The sequence below is a fragment of the Cannabis sativa genome, chromosome 4 (genome assembly GCF_029168945.1).
Source record: "Cannabis sativa cultivar Pink pepper isolate KNU-18-1 chromosome 4, ASM2916894v1, whole genome shotgun sequence".
Classification (NCBI taxonomy): domain Eukaryota; kingdom Viridiplantae; phylum Streptophyta; class Magnoliopsida; order Rosales; family Cannabaceae; genus Cannabis; species Cannabis sativa.
Genome location: NC_083604.1, coordinates 73,446,574 through 73,464,471, shown reverse-complemented (window position 1 = coordinate 73,464,471; position 17,898 = coordinate 73,446,574). Strand labels below are relative to the sequence as shown.

General features: G+C 25.3%; 1 protein-coding gene across 1 annotated transcript; it reads right to left on the bottom strand.

Annotated features, from left to right (window-relative positions):
- Positions 1–14,028: 14,028 nt before the first annotated feature.
- LOC115714662 (transcription factor HEC1) lies at positions 14,029–15,836 on the bottom strand. The gene has a single exon (XM_030643414.2). It carries the CDS (start codon positions 15,142–15,144, stop codon positions 14,299–14,301), a length of 846 nt encoding a protein of 281 aa, XP_030499274.1. The 5' UTR covers positions 15,145–15,836; the 3' UTR covers positions 14,029–14,298.
- Positions 15,837–17,898: the final 2,062 nt, after the last annotated feature.

Here is a 17,898-nt window from a genome sequence, read left to right as displayed (position 1 = left end):
GCGGTGCCACCACGATGGGGCTTTATTATTTTATTATTTTTTTTTTTTGCAAGAAATTAGAGTTTATTATTAATTAGAGGATCAATTTAGCACTCTTATTCTACCTAGAATATAATATTTAACTACTGAAATTTGAAAAAATTTAGAATGCACCCAAACAAAACTTGGATGCATAAACAAGTCTCTTACGTGTTTTTGGTATTTAAATTTTTTTTATATTGCAGTAAATATTGTAATTATTTAAAATATTTTGTAAATTTTTTAAAAATTCGAAATAATTTAACATCCCAAAAATAGGATTTAAATCATTTGTTGCATGTGTGTTTCTTTTATTTTACATGCGTGTCAATAGATTGTTTATACCCCACTTTTTGTATTTTAAATTATTTTTAATTTTTTAAATATTTAAAGTACGTTTTAAAATTTAAATAACTATAATATATAATATCATTTAAAATAAATAAATTATAACTATTTAAATATTGAAAATACAAAAGACATATTCGTACATCTGTTTTTAGAAAGTGTATTATAGAAGCATCTTTTAAGTATATAAGATCATCTCCATATTTTAGTGAGTATTTGATTATTCTTGCTCCAATCATGCTTCATATTTTAGTTAGTATTTGATTATTATAATGATATTTTATTATTTAGATTTATTAAATATGAATTAATTTAATAAAATAATGAAAAACTAATTTTGGATTAAAATACTATTAAAAAATTTAACAAATGTATTTTCGTATTTTAATATTACTAATTTATTATTTAATTAATTTCTTAATCAAATATGGAATAATAAAATTGATGTTTAACAATTTTTTTTTTTTTTTTGTAGCTACAGAAAATAATTATGTAAAATAAACAAAAAAAAAAAAACAGTGCATAAACGTGAAAACACACAAGATTTTTGTAAGTAGTTTTAATAATTCTTGTAGATTGTTACTAGTCCACGAGGCCATGCCCAGAGATAAGATTCATTAGATAGATCTCGAAAATACGAAGTAATTGACTTATGCATAAATACTCCCTCTTATTGTATGCTGTAAGTTTGATGTATTCCACCTTCTAATTGAATCTTGTTGAAACTTCAATTGCTCGACCTACCTTTCGATCTCCTTGAAGAGTGCCTGCTTCCTCCTGAGTCAAGACTTGAAAAGTAATCTCCCAAAAGCTTGTAGAACCTTTTCCCGAAGGTAGCACTATTGTTCTTCTTCTTTTGTAGACTTGATTACAGACTTAAGACAATACAAAATACATAAACACACACACACACACACACACACACACACATATATATATATATATATAGAGAGAGAGAGGAACAACATCTTCTCTACAAAACACAATATCTTCTTCTTTTGTAGACTTGATTACAGACTTACAATACAAAATACATAAACACACACACACATCTCTATATATATATATAGAGAGAGAGAGAGAGAGAGAGAGAGAGAGAGAGGAACAGCATCTTCTCTACAAAACAAAACAAAGACGCTCTTTTCTAAAGATATGAATACAATTCAAAGTGTATAAAAGAGATACAGGACCTAGCTGCTTTAAGGTGCAATTTATAATCAATATATACCTTATAAACAGCTCATACATGGTCTAAACAAGACCAAAACTCACTTGGAAACTTTCCTAAAATAATTCTTCAATCAGCTCATATATTTCCTGTTCCGTACCCACAGAATCGTGAACACTAAGTGTGATTTTCCTTTTATATAAAAGAAAAGTCTTGCTTCAGTTTTCTTCACAAGAAATATGATAAAATATCTTAGAAAACTCACAAAGGATGAGATATACACAACTGGATAGATAAAAATTAGATGAGTCATTAAACTTACCATTTATGTCTTACTTTTCATAAATAAAAAAGTTAGTCATATTTTCTTACTTATATAATTCAATCAATAAAAAAAAAATGAAAACCAAATAAACACCTCAGCTAAAATTAATATTCAAATTCCAATTCACCGATGTTATTGACCGCAATATATCAAATCAAATACCAATGGACGCCACTATTCCAACACCAACAGTTAGACCGTTCGTTGATATGGATTCTCGAGTCCTAATCCAAATTTTTGTGATATGGAAAATACTGGAAAGTAATGGACAAGGAATGAAAATCCTCCTAGTTAGTTTAGTTAGGTTTAAGTCTGACGAGAATAATATTCGACAACTAGCAATTCATTTATTTATAAAATATTTTTATCAAATTAAAGATGCTAAAAATAGAATTAACAATCTTTCTCTTTGGCACTTTGATTGACAAAGTGTTTTAATTATAAGAAAAAAAAACATGCATGAAGTGTTAGAAACAAACAATAGAGAATAGAAAATATTCCCCGTGCATGAAAGTATACTAACACATAAAATATATAACTTTTTAAACAAAAAAGTTCACAAACCATAAACAAAATAAGTCTTCCATAAAGGTCCAGAGTTAAAATTAACAATCTAAAAAATAAATACTACTCCTTTTTTAATCTATCAAGGAGCCGAAGATAACAAGAACAAATAAACAAAGTTATGATAGTTCAATAAAACATAGATAATAAGCAAAAAGATAAGATAAAAATGAACCACTTAAGCATTCGCATTAGATTGAAAAAACATCATCATGTTGTCCATCCTCATGAGAAGTAGGACTTGACTTGTCTCCATTCTTCTCAAACACAAGTTGAATTCAACCATTTCTGTAGGAGTAAAAGTGGAGGCTAATGCAAAGCAGGTATTTCCCTTAAGGGCGAGTTGTCATCTGGTCGATAGGGAGACAACAACACGATAGAGAAGCTTGTTATTGGATGCTTATAATTGATATATATTTGACTAGTATATATATTTTGACAAAGTAAATGGTTCAACGGGACAGTTATTTCTTTGGTTCCTACAACTCCGACGATGACATGCTCAATTTAGATGCACTATTAGTTCAGGATCTCACAAGATTCACTTTTTATAATGTTCCTTTTAATTTTTAGATTAATTTTAATTAATTAAACTATTTTAAATTTTATGATAGTATATTAATTAAACTTGTTATAATGGGAAAACTCTTATACATTTTTTTTTTTTAAATTTTGTAAAACAATTTTTTTTCAAGATACTTTATTATGAAGAGCGTTGTCAGTGTTTAAGTATACTTTAAGTAATACTTCTTGCGTCATTCAATAAGTGTTGGGTGAAGCAAACACAAAATTCACAGTATGACAATTCTGAGATGAATCATGCTGGAAATGTAACCCTTAGTCTCTTAGCATACTCGCGAGTAGGTAAGTCAATGAGCTGCAAGCTCTGTAAATAATTCTTTATCTACCATTTTTCAAGTATTGTAATTCTGTTGTGTATTCTGTATTGGGGTTTTTTCATTAAGGTACAACAAAAATTAATATATTACAAAAAATGTGCAAAAAAACTTAATTATAAAAAGTCATACATTTTAATAACATATTTACTAATATTTAAATCATTCAATATAATATTTACAAAACTTACTATAAATATATATATAGGAGGAGGTTCTAATGGTTACATTTTTATTGTAACCACATGGTTACATTTTTTTTAGCCATTAGATCACTATTAAATGGTTGTGATTAATTTGGAAATTAAATAAAAAAAAATTAAAAATGACCTGTAACCTGATATTAACCTTTTAATTTATTTCCTTTTAAAACTTTAATTAAGTTTAATTATATTTTAAAATTAAATTAAGTATAATTATTAATTAATTTTTTGTAATTTATTATTAAATAAGGATCTTTTAGCAATTTATTTTTTTTACACTTAAATTATTTTAATTTATATAACAAAATTCTTAATAATTTAAAATTATACACATATAATTTCATAATTAAAATTTTATTATACTTATAATATTAATTTAAAATGATTACACTTCCTTATACTTCATGTATTTCAATGTATCTTAATAATACCCTCTCTTGTATTGTCAATATTGTACTTTATCTGGGTTCTGACTATATTTGTTATCTTATTCTTGTTTAGATTTGTTTCATCATCAACTATGTGTGCTTGAAAGTATGTTTTTTTATCGATCCAACTTGGGTACAGTTTATGATTGCAAGATAATGTGTCATAGGAATGGGAGTCAATTTTAAATGTTATTGTTGCTGCTAGCACTTTCTTTCTAGAACTAGTTTCCATTGATGAGTGCCTTTTAATGTAATTTTAATTAAACATTCGGGCTCAAGGCTGAATGGTATTTCATTATGTACAGGGCAAAAAGGTTAAAGTTCTAATATTCCTTGTCCCAGCTACCCAAAAGGTTTGTCTCCCAAATGCAATGCTAAAATAATTGGTTGCTTAAAGTTGTCCATAAGAGAAGAGAAATTTGTCTAGCACATCCTAATCTACAGGTGTGGATGGACTTATATAGTCTTCTAAATTTTTATCAATCTGCAAAAAATTTAAAAAATCACTCCAAACAGCTACATCAGAATCAATCCATTCATGGCTAACATCTTCTTCGCATTTCTTTTTCACAAAACTCATGAAATGAAAAAAATTATCTTCATCTTCGGACAAATTTGCTATAGGTTCTATGTTTTTCGTTGTCAATTATTTTCAATGTAAGTGTGGTGGAGAGTGAATGAAAGAAGATAATTGCGAGTAAGACTTTAGTTAATTAGAATTTATAATTAAAAAAATAAAAATCAAGACTTTAAAGATTAATTAGGTTTTAATTAAGTGTCAATATAATATCATGTTTTTTAATTTATAAGGACACATCCTGTAAAAAAAAAAAAAAAAAAGCAGGGTGTGTTCTTATAAAAAAATTCATTATAAGGATAAAATTTTAATTTATATAAAACTAATTTTAATTTTTGTAAAAAAAAATTGTAAATATTAAAATTAAATAGTTTAATTGTTAAAATGATTAAGCTAAGGGATTTATATATAAATAAATAAATAAATATTTATAAATTTTAATTGCTAATTAAGATCTTCTTAAATATTTATTTAATTACTTAAAATATAGGAAATTATAATTAATTAAATCTAAAAATAGAATTTTTACTTATTGGTAACCTTCTATTATAGGTAAAAAAAAAAAATGTAACCACATGGTTACAGTAAAAATGTAACCATTGAATAGTCACCCTATATATATATATATGTATACATAATATTCTTTAAATGTGAATTATAGATTAAGGGAAGAAGTGCATGATGAAAAAAATAAAATTTAAGAAGAAGACTAATTGTAGTAATTTAATTAAGAAAATAAAATTATATAAATTTATTATATTAATAAAATATTTTATTTATAATAATATTATTGTTATTGTTTAAATTATTTTAATTTATAATTATAAATATAATAATGTACTATGTTTATTATAGTAATGTTTTAAATTTTTTTTAATAATAATATCACATGTTTATTTAGAAAAAAAAAAATAAACACTTTTACACAAGAAACATGTTAAATATTTTTTGTTATTATAATATAAATGTTTATGATTTATTTTAGTGTGATTTATTATATATTATGTTTATTTATAGTGTATTTATTATAAAATATACGATTTATTATATATATAAATTGTTTTATAAAAAATAAATAAACATGTTTAAAAATAAAATAAATAATAAACAGTTTAATATAATAAATATACTATTTTTTTTATGTATAGTATAAATGTTTATTATCTATTTTACTATAATTTATTATAAATATATGTTTATTTTAACAAAATATTTAATAAAAATAATAAACAATAATGTATTAAGAATTTATATCTATGTTTATTTAAAATTAAGTAGAAAAAAACGCATATGTTCAAAAAATAAAATTAAATAAATAATAAACAGTTTAATATAATAAATATACTATTTTTTTGTATAGTATAAATGTTTATTATCCATTTTACTATAATTTATTATAACTATATATCTTTATTTTAACAATATATTTAATAAAAATAATAAACATTAATGTATTAATAATTTATATCTATGTTTATTTAAAATTAAGTAAAAAAAAAACGTATATTTTTACTAGTTATAAATATATTTTATATTTATAATTAATCTATATTTTTTTATCAATATATTTATCTTTATTATTTGATAAATCACATGTTTATTAAAAAAAAAATAAACAATTTCATAAAATTAATTAAATATTTAGAATAATCATGATTATATATGTATTGATTTTGAAAAATATACCATGCAATTATTAAGATGGATTATAGATGTGATTTGTATGCCTAATACAAATTTTATTATTTATTAGTATTATCCTTATATTGATTATGGTTTGTAATTATTAACATATAAATTTGGTTATTTTGAAAGCTTACTCATTAATATAATAAAAATTAGCCATAAAAATAGTTATAAAAAGGATAAAAATCTAATTATGGTAATCATTCACATTAATACATCCAATATAATTAAGGGCTTTTTTCATAAATGTACAACAAAAACAACATAATTACAAAAAATGTGCAAAAAAAAAATTATTTTAAAAACGTATACATTTTGAAAACTTATTACATGAAGCCATACATTTTAATCATTAAATGATAAAATATGTTTATTAAAACTCAAAATAAACAATTTCGTAAAATTAATTAAACAGTCTTATAAAAATAAACAAATTAAATATTTTTTTATTAAAAGATAAATGTTTATTATCTATTTTAGTATGAATTATTATAATTTAATAAGAATTTTTTTAATAAAATACAATATCAAAATTATAAACACTAATGTATATAAATATAAATCAATACCTAAAATTACTAAAAATAAACATGACACATAGAGTGATATAATAAACATATGTGAATATTATTATTTTGTTTATTAAATTAGTATGTTTAATAGATAGAAAACAAAATAAACATATATATATATATACAAAGTATTTTCTATTATTAGTATGTTTATTATAATTGTAAACATAAAAATAGACATAACTAATTTATACTATACTAAAATAAGTATATTTTTTTTTTCTATTGTTTCTATATATTGATTATTTTTTAATGAGTTAGTGAACGAATTTTCTATTGAAATATAATTTTTACATCAAAAAATAAATAAACAGACATAACTTTATAAACTCCAAAAATTATTAAATAAACAAACATAACTTTATAAATTCTAAAAATTATTTAATTAGAAAAAATAAACATAACACAATAAACAAAGAAAAAGATAAAGATAAACAATTTTATTTTTTTATATATATTATTTATTTTTCAAAAAATTACTAGAAAGTAAACATAACATACATAGAGTGATATAATAAACCTATGTGAATATTATTATTTTGTTTATTAAATTAGTATGTTTAATTAATAGAAAATAAAATAAACACATATATAAAATATTTTATATTATTGGTATGTTTATTATAATTGTAAACATAAATATAAGCATAGCCAATATTACCATATATATAATAATCAATAATTATTACCATATATATTATAAAAAAAATTGAAAAAAAAGTTTTTAGTTATATATAAAAATGTATGAGAAAATGATAATAAGTTTTTTTGCACATATTTTGTAATTAATTAAAATAATGTATACAAAATTGTAAAATGTCTTATAATTAAATTAAGAATTTGTATGATTTTATGTAAAAATGTTTTTAAATGTGTAACAATTAATTTTTTTTGCACATTTTTTGTAATTAATTAAGAAAATGTATACATTTATGTAAAATGCCCATTCTGTATTTCCCGAGATAAATCTTCTAAGTTGATCGTTCATCTCACCAATCTTATCAATTAGTAGTTATTATTCATGGCTCGTCCTTATCTTTAAAAGGGCGAGTTTTAATATTTTTACCACATGTATTTTCTTAGGCGATCAGTACTTTAGTACATGCATTAATTGCTCTATAACACGAGTTAGTTTCTTTACACGTGTCAACACCATATTGTTGCTCGAAATATGAGTATAACAGAGACATAAAATAATAATAATTTATTTTATTTTGTTGTTAGTTTTGCGAAAAAGATTTAAAAATTTTAAGTAATTCAATATTAAAAAGTAATCTAAAATAACTGATTTAATATGCACGTTTATAAATTTGATTGGATTTGAGTTATTATGGAGATTGGATTGAATCTAAAAATATAAAAAAATAAAACTAATTAATATAATATGATACAATTTTGAAATTATTAAATTAATTGAAATCTTAAATTAATATATAAGTAAAGAAAAGAAAAAAAAAATACTTCTAAAGTATTGAACTCATGACATTTAATTATTTTAAGAGTAGTTATTATTAAATTCTTATAAGTTGAATATGTTATAATTTTCTATAAGTATAATTATTTTTTAAAAATAAATTTAATTAAAATTTTTTTATGTAAATTTGAAATTAAAAAAATTATATATAATTAGGAATAAATTTTAAATAGACATAAAATAAAAAGCGCAAAAAAAATTAATTTAAAGTTTGTTAGTTGAACGTATAATTAATAATATTCAAGATTAATTATAAATTAAAAAAAATATATTAATCATGGTGTAGTATCAAGGGTTAATTTAAGCCATTTACTATCATTTATTTTTTGAAAAATGAACAAAATTTCATTGAGAAAAAATTAGCATTGAGTACATCATAAAGAAGAGATCGAAGATCTTTCATCTAAATTAGCTCACCATTCACCCTAAGTGCGTGCAGAGCTAATTCATGCGTAGCGACATTAGCTAAAAGATTTGCATGAATAAGGGACGCCTTAAGAAAATTGGACATTAAACTAAAAAATACATCAAATAGAGAGCCTAAATCATTACAGAAATAAAATCTCTTAAGAAAGGGAAAGATCAAAACGAAACAATCACGCTCAAAAGAAATGAGAGGAAGTCCAAATCTAACAACAAATCCAATGCAACTATTCTAAGAGCTACAACTTCTGCCTGAAGAACTGTGAGATTTCCTTGAGTTCATCTTAATCCAACCAAGAAAGCAAGAATTGTTGCTAAAAAAGTTAATACCTAGACCAAAACCATCAAATAAATTTAATAACTTTATAAATAAACGTTAAAATAACAGTTTTTAAATTATGTCATATAAATTAGTAATAAAGTAAAATTTTGAAGAAAGAGAATTGTAATAAAACTTATCTTTTAAAGTTCTTGCAGCTTGACCAAGTGAGTAAATAAAAACATACCTATATATAAAATATGTAAAATTTAATTAGCACACTACTTAGTGATGATATTAAAATAAGAATTTTTATTTAAACAAAAAATATTTTGAAATATTATATTATGAAGAAAAAAAAAACTTATCTTTACTAGCTGCGAAACAGATCATTAGTGACTGCTATTTCACTATATTCTTAAAATAAACACAAAACAATTACCACTATTTATATATTGATTTCAGACAAGCACATTGAACACATACTACTATACTTACAAACAAAGTCACAACTTCCACAAAACAAAATCACTCAACTTTTAGAAAACAATAATTTTCAATAGACATTAAAAGGTAAAAATAAAATAATCAATTAATTTTTGAAAGGTACTATATAAATTAACACATAAAAAAATAAATAAATTATATAGCCATTTACTATTTTTATTGATAGGTAAAATACTCAATTCTAATAGCTCTCGTATATAATATAATATATAAATATATAGTCCGAATCGAACCTCCTCAAGCTCTTTATAAACTTCTTTCAGACATTTCCAATCTCAACCGTTAACTAAAATTGGAGATAGAGAAATAGAGAATTTTGCATAAGTCTTGCTGATCAGGGGTCTCTTCCATCGACTTATTTCTTATACTTTATTATCTTCACACCAACTAATTAAAATAATGCATAGCAAAGCAATAAAATAGCTCTAGTTAATATATTAATTATGTCAATTTCAATATGTATATTATATTATATATATATTCCAGTTTGTTTTGATCATGCATGTTTCAGTATTGATCATATCGACCAAAAATTAATAAAGTACCATTAATTACATAACATGCATCACGTGAAATTTCTGTGAAAAATTTAAACCAAAACTACTTATTAAGAAACGCGTCGGATATATATAGTTAAATAAATATAAATAAATGTATATACATGTACATTACTAATGAAATGAAATCCTACCTAGCCTCCCTCTAATTATTAATATGTTTTTCTTCTTAGTCTTTGTTTGTATTTGAATAATAATTTTTAAAAATTGTGAGTGTAAATTTATATATATACTAAAACATTCTAATACACCTCACCTTGCATAAGGGACAAGAGACATGTAATTGAAAAGAATTTCGATGTTCAAAAATATAGTACTAGATCCACCTGCCCCTTTAAATTGGGTACACTGCCAAAATCTAATCCAACCAACCAACCATCTATTTTATTGTCTGCATTTTAACGTACATATATGCATACATTATTTAAATAATTAACACATACTCACTTATATATATTTGAAAAATTTACTGAGACAAAATAGTTGGCATTTGTGTGTGATAATCAAAACCCATGAATTTGTTTTCAATTATACAACTTATATTATTACTATTTGCTATTATTAATTTCACACTACACCCAAATTAAATATAATAATATATACTTTGAAAGAGATAACATGCAGGGTCATCAAGTGGGGAAAAAATAGTAGAGATCTATTGCGTGAATATATACATAATTTTATTATCTTATCATGAAAAAGGATATGATGATATGAAAGTTATCTCTAGGAAAGAAAAAAAAAAGAGTAGATGGGAACATGGGAAAATGATAGGAAAAAAAAAGGATAGGGTGTCAGAGAAAAGGATACAATGCACTTGATCTATCATAAGGGAGTAGTGTTATTAGGAGAGCCATAGTCATTGCATATATATTAATTTGATGATATATAAATGAATTTAAATATTTATGAAAAGGGGGACTACCCTAGCCCTTTCTCATAAAATCAATGAGAGACCCTTCTTTTTTAGTGTATGTTGGGACCTTAGTGGGATATCTCACATGGGGCCTATTTTTTTTTTTTCTTTTCAGTAGATGCGGTTTGACCCAATTTTTTTTTTTTAGTAATAATAATAATAATAATAATAATTGTTTATGTATAGATATATTTAAAAATAATATTTTTGTTGGATTTGGATTGGAAGAGATAAGGAAAATGGTGGTTAGTGAGGCATATGATTGTCTCTTGACAAGAACACTTGCATTATTCGACCCTGCCTTGGGAGGCAACCTACCTCTCCATTCCGCTGGCGCCCTTGAGAAAACCACGTACCATCATATCTCTACATTAAATTAATATAGCTATAACTATATGTGTATATATATATACAGTGATCTAATTATTGGAAAGAATTCCAGATGAGGTTTTTTCTTTCTTACCGAAAGAGAGAGAGAGAGATTTGAATTTGTAAACAAACGTATATTACTATTATGTTGTAATTATACCATGATTAAGTGCTATTATATATAGTATCATTAATGTTTGTCTATGATTACAAATGAGATTTTCTTGTTGTTGATGATTGATCAATCTTATTATATATTGGCCATTAATTTCTATATATTAATTGTACTAATCCTCGTTCTTTAATTACATTTTATATTAAGCTTAACTTATGTTTATTATTATATATATTTTAATATATAGATGATTATGCACGCTTAACTAATAGTTTATTGGCATATTTTGCTAAATTATAGAGTATTATATATTATTATTAGCTAATGGTGGTGTTGGACCAAAATATCTAAACCATGAGTTATCACTGTATATACAATTAAAAATTAAAAAAATTATTATATTAAAATATGTAAGAGTCAATCTAGCTAAAATTATCCAATATTACTCAATGTGAAAGGATTGACTCCGAAACCATTATTAACCACTCGTTGGGAGAGTCATGTAGATAGTGTTAAGGCTATAAGATCTCAAATGTTAGATTTTAGAAAAGCTTTACTTGAAGTGTCAGAAAATAATGGACTTGATTCTAAAATAAGAAGTGAAGCAAATTCCTTAGCAACAAATAAACTTGGTGATTTTGAGTTTTTAATAGCAATTATTATTTGGTTTGAAATCTTATCTTCAATTAATTTGGTTAGCAAGCTTTTACAATCAAAGGATATGTTTATTGATGTTGCTATGGATAAAATAAAGGAGTTAATTTATTTTTTTTTTAGCGATATAGATAAACAGGTTTTTATAATGCCTTGAATAGTGCTAAGGAAATTGCTATTGAAATGAATATCGATCCAGTTTTTCTTCAAAGGCGCATAATTCGAAGAAAAAAGCAATTTGATGAAAATTTGAATACCCCATTTGTTGAGTTATCTGGAGAGGAATCTTTTAGAATTAATTATTTTCTTTACCTTAATTGACCAAGCCATTGTTTCTCTTACTAAGAGATTTGAACAATATCAAGATTATGAAAATATTTTTGGTTTCTTATTTACTTCTGACAAGTTACAATCGTTAGACAATGCAAATTTGAAGTCTTGCATGTTGTAGTCATTTTAAAAAGGCATTGAAACATAATGAACAATCTGATATTGATGGGAATGAATTATGTGTGGAGTTGAAGTTATTAAGACAAATCTTGCCAAGAGAAAAAATGAGAGCTATTGACATATTAAATTTTTTGAAAGGTATAGATTGTTTTCCGAATACAAGTATTGCATATAGAATTTTGTTGACTATTCCTGTGACAGTTGCTTCTGCAGAAAGAAGTTTTTCAAAGTTAAAGTTGTTAAAGTCCTACTTGCGGTCTACCATGTTACAAGAAAGGCTTAATGGATTAGCATTAATAGCGATTGAAAATGATGTTTTGGAGACGGTAAAATTTAAAGAGTTGGTTGATGAATTTGCTTCAAAGAGTGTTCGAAGGATGACCCTTTTTAAGTAGAAGGCTGATATCAGCTTGAAGTTGTATTAAAAATAATAACAATTTTAATAAAAATATTTGAGTTATTTATGCTTAATTTTGTAAAATATATTATCTTACTATAATAATATTTAAAAATATTATTTGCAAATTATAATTTTTTTTATAAGGAGCCTAATTTTTGTAATTAAAACAGGCCTCTGGGCTGTATAAAACATATGTATACTTTTTTTTTTCAATGTCAGAACCAGATATACATTTGAAACCTTTTAAAATCTAAAATTGTATTAGTTTAATTACTAATTATATTAGCATGCAGCAAATATTAAACAATTATAATAGTGTTTGTCATGGAACTAGGCAACATTTTCTCAACTGCTTTCGGGATAATATTTAGTAGTACTAAATAATATTATTTTTTAATTAGGGGAATTTTTAGTGAACATTGTTGTACGTGCATTCTAAATATACATAAATAATTAAAATATAGATTATTATTATAAACTCTACTTAAATATATATAATATCAAAGAGATAGTCAGATAGATGATAATATATAAAGGAAAGCGTGTATCTAAAGCCGTTAAGCATAGTACTTTTGTCTACGCATTCTAATAAAAAAATTCCTTATGTTTTGGAGTATGAAAAAGTTTGGGTTGAGATCTATATATTCTACATGTGAAAACTGTACTACTCCACATTCAGTCACTTATGTATATTAACAGAAAGAAACTACGAAAAACAAAAGCTGCCAAAATTATGTATCATCACGTCATAATGTGCTAGCTATCTTGGCTATATATATTATAAAATATTCGTAAAAAATTAAGTTGATAATTAATTAGACAACAAGATCCCTAATGATATCATCAGTATTAATATTATATATTTATGTGTACACACGTTTATATTAATTTGATTGATTAATTAATTAATAGATTTTATTTGGAAGGAATATATATATATATATTGTGTTGGAAATGTCTTGTCACACTGCATGGAAATTATGAAGATTACTGTATATATATATACGACATATATATAGATAGGAAGAATTAATGAGAAAAAAGTCAAAAAGAAAAATTAATTAAGCTAGCGAAATTGCACTCGAAAACCACACATGCATAAAAACACAGATCATCATTAACAACAAGAACAAATACATGATAATGTAAACTAAAAATCAGTTGTAATAACATTTAAGATGAACATTTTCTTTACAATATTATCCTCCTTGAGCATCATTAATATTAATACATACTAAAATAAACAACAACTTCAAATACAATAAAACCCCTCCCCAACCATTTCCCCCCAAAAAAAACTATAATTAAAAACCACACAATGGGTAACAATACTAGTAACTGATTCGGCTGCCGCATTGGATCGATCTCTACTAAGTGGTGTAGTTATTATCATCGAAGCATACGAAGTGATTGGTCTGGCATTGAAGAATTATAAGGCTGACAAGCCTTAAAGAAACCAGGATAATTCAAATTACCCAAATGGGTCCCCGGAAAACCAACTGCGCCGGCAGAGGAATTATTACTCCTATTAGTATTAGTAGTAGCTTGACCGACCTGTTCCAATGTCTGAACTTGCTTCTTCAAAAACTTAACGTAATGAATGGCTTCATCTAACATCGAAGCAGTATCCATCTTAGTCCCGCCGGGAACAAGCCTCTGAAGAATCCTAATCCTTTCGCTAATCCGCTCCCTACGGTGCCTCGCCGCCACGCTCTGAGGATCCTTAGATATCTTAACGTTGCGCCTTTTCGGCGGTTTAATCGATTCCGGGTCGATATGGATCGGTTGCATCGCCGCTATTCTAAATATCATCTCTCTCATCGCCGCCATTGAGTTTCTCTTCTCGTAAGGATTATTATTAATTCTACCACCAACGCCGCTGCCGGAGAGTGCCGCATTGGGTTGTTGATACGGCGGTGGAGTAACCGGTTCTTGAATCTGATTTCCACCGCCGAGGAATGAAATAGCGCCTGGTGTGGTTGAAGAAGGATATAACGAATGATGCGGCGGCGGCGGTGGTGATGAGGTTGTTCCTTCGGAGAAATTCATGTCCAGAAATGTTGGAGTTGAAGCAGTAGCACCACCGCAATAATCGGGACTGGGTTTCTCCATTTGCATCATGATCGATATCATGTCGAGATGGTTTTGATTGGGGCTGTTGTTATTATTATGATGGTGATCACCTACAGCGGCTGATGATGATGATGATGACTTCATCATCATGTCAACGTCCATGGGTATATATATATATCTCGAGAAAATTATTTCTTTTGCTATAAACGAGAAAATCAGATAGTGCAGGGTCGATGTGGGATTATTGGGATTAGGAATATGGCAGAGCTAAAGAGAGAGATATAGGTATGGAAGGGATAGTTGATAAAAGAGGAGATTGGGTTAGAACAACTTTGTGAATATGTTTCAGAGATAAGAAGATATGGAAAATTATTTTCTGATAGGGAAGTTTTTTTAATAAAATAGTAGTTTTTATTTTCTTCCAGAAGTGTAACTATGTATGTATATATATGATGATGAGAAAACCAAGCATGAAATCCAACAGGCTCTTACTTTGTAAGTGGGGAAGGGAGCTTTATATTTATATATATATGTGTGTATATCTCATATAATAGTAAAGCTTAAAGTTTGAGACTAATATTTGTTTAATTGATCAAAAGGGAATACATACAGAAGAGACTCACGAACTCATTTATGAATACATTTATGATATCTGATAGAGACCGCCCATCATGTGGGGGACTTTCATTTATCTACCGTCTGATCATAACACAAAAGGTCAAAATCTGACAAATCAACGGTCAACAATTGAATTCGGCCCTACTTGTTAATGGTGCATGAACAGTTTTTAATATATCTCTTCGACTAAAAATCAAATTTCCTTTGGCTTAATAGTTTTATAATTAAACCCTATAAATGGAACCCACCGTCACATGACATTTGTCAGAATATAAAAGAATTCAAAATAATTAATAAATATTGTAAAAAAATAGTAATTTTTGATGCACTATACACAATAGAAAAATATATATATCTTTGTAAGGAGAGCTGTATAATTATAAGGCTTAACGAATGTTCATGTGTTATATTAGTAAGTACTAGTGTGGTCTGAGATATAGTGAGTGAAGTGGGGTTTTGGGACTTGGAATTGGAGAAATTGGGGCCTACGTACTTCAGTAATATTTATTTTTCCAATATAAGTTTCTAAGTTTTGTTTTTTTTTTTTCCTGAGGTGTATTTTTCCAATAAATAAATGTACATACATTATACATATACACTGCTATATTTGCCTGTGGGGTGTATATAATTTCACTCTATCTAACTGTACCAAACGGCACACTTTTCGAGGTGGATTAAGAGCTGACGGTGATGCTGACCCTTTTTTCGGTAATTAAAAAGCTTCAAATCTTGTTAAAAAACACGGCGATTTTTCTAACATATAATGTACCAAAATATTATAGGAATATTGTTTAACATTATATATGAATTCTGTTTAAATTTGAAGTGATTTTTTTTTTTTGAGTAAATATTATTACAATTTCTTAATTGAATTAAATTTGTTTTGATCAGCTTTTCTATAATCTCATCTTTTTGATGAATTATTATTTGGCCGATTAATATAATCAACTAGCTAGTTGTACTTACAATAATTACTGATGATTTTTATTAGTTAAATTAAAAGTCATTAATGTTACTGTCAACCTTTTTTAGTGTCAGTTTTTATTACACGATTATATAGATATTATGACTCAAAAGGAAAGAAAATGTTAGAGTTAGGGCTATAAATATTCATAACTCAACGTAAGTCAAAAGCTAATAATTAAATAAATTCTTTTTCTTTCTTTTATACCTACATGCACCGTACGTGGGTGAAATGTGAAAGAGTAATATGTGAACTTGTGAAGTAATAAACTTTGTGAGGTCATAATCATAATATCATCTATAAATTTAAGTAACATATTTATATATGCTAAAAAATATGAACAGACACTTTTAAGGGTACACACCATAAGATCACCTTAAAATTTTTAAAAAATAAAATGAGTAACAGTTAATCAAATATAAAATATCATATTAATTAGTATATATTGTGTTCGGTACCTTAAAATACAAAACAATATTTATGTATAATTTAGTACTTATAGCAGTAAAAATTTATCAAACTATACCGAACTTTGTAAATATTTCGTGTAATAATTATATATAATTGAGATCAAGACTATTGTTAATTAAACATATATTACGTACGTACTTAGGTATAATTTGGTTTGATTTTTTATTTACATCATGATGAGCTTTGTGTTATCTTTAATTACTAAATCCATAATTAACTAGTACTCGACCTTAGATTCTTCTTTTGGTAAAGAAACGACGATTCTCTCGAATAAAAAATGTATAGGTATATAATAATTCAATACACTGCGCTGCTGATCACTGTTTTGGCATATTATTATATAATAGATTAATACTATATATATAATGTTACTTCAAATTGGAGCCGAAATATATTATACATAAATATTTTACAATAAAGATCGTTGATTATGAACGACAAGTACATTTGAAGTGCACATGGAGGACAGAGCAAACTATCTATATAAAAATATATTCTACGTATATTATTATATATAGTTTCCTAATTTTTACGTAACAAAGTATATATTCTTTTGTCAATAAGATGAAAGGGTTTTATTATTATAATATTAAAATAAATTAACCTTATTATTATTATTATTATCTTCACTTATCTTGATAGCATGCCGGACCCCATTTGCTGATAGTGAGAACCAAAAAGAAATAGACTATTATATTTTTCACTTCAAAAGTTTAAATGTATTATTAGTGTAATATATAATAAATTGAAAAATAAATATAAAAACTTCACCCACACCTAAATGTTGTGCTATCTTTTTAATCACAATAAATTTTTAATTATGACTATAAAACGACATTTAGTCACACAACACAGACACACAC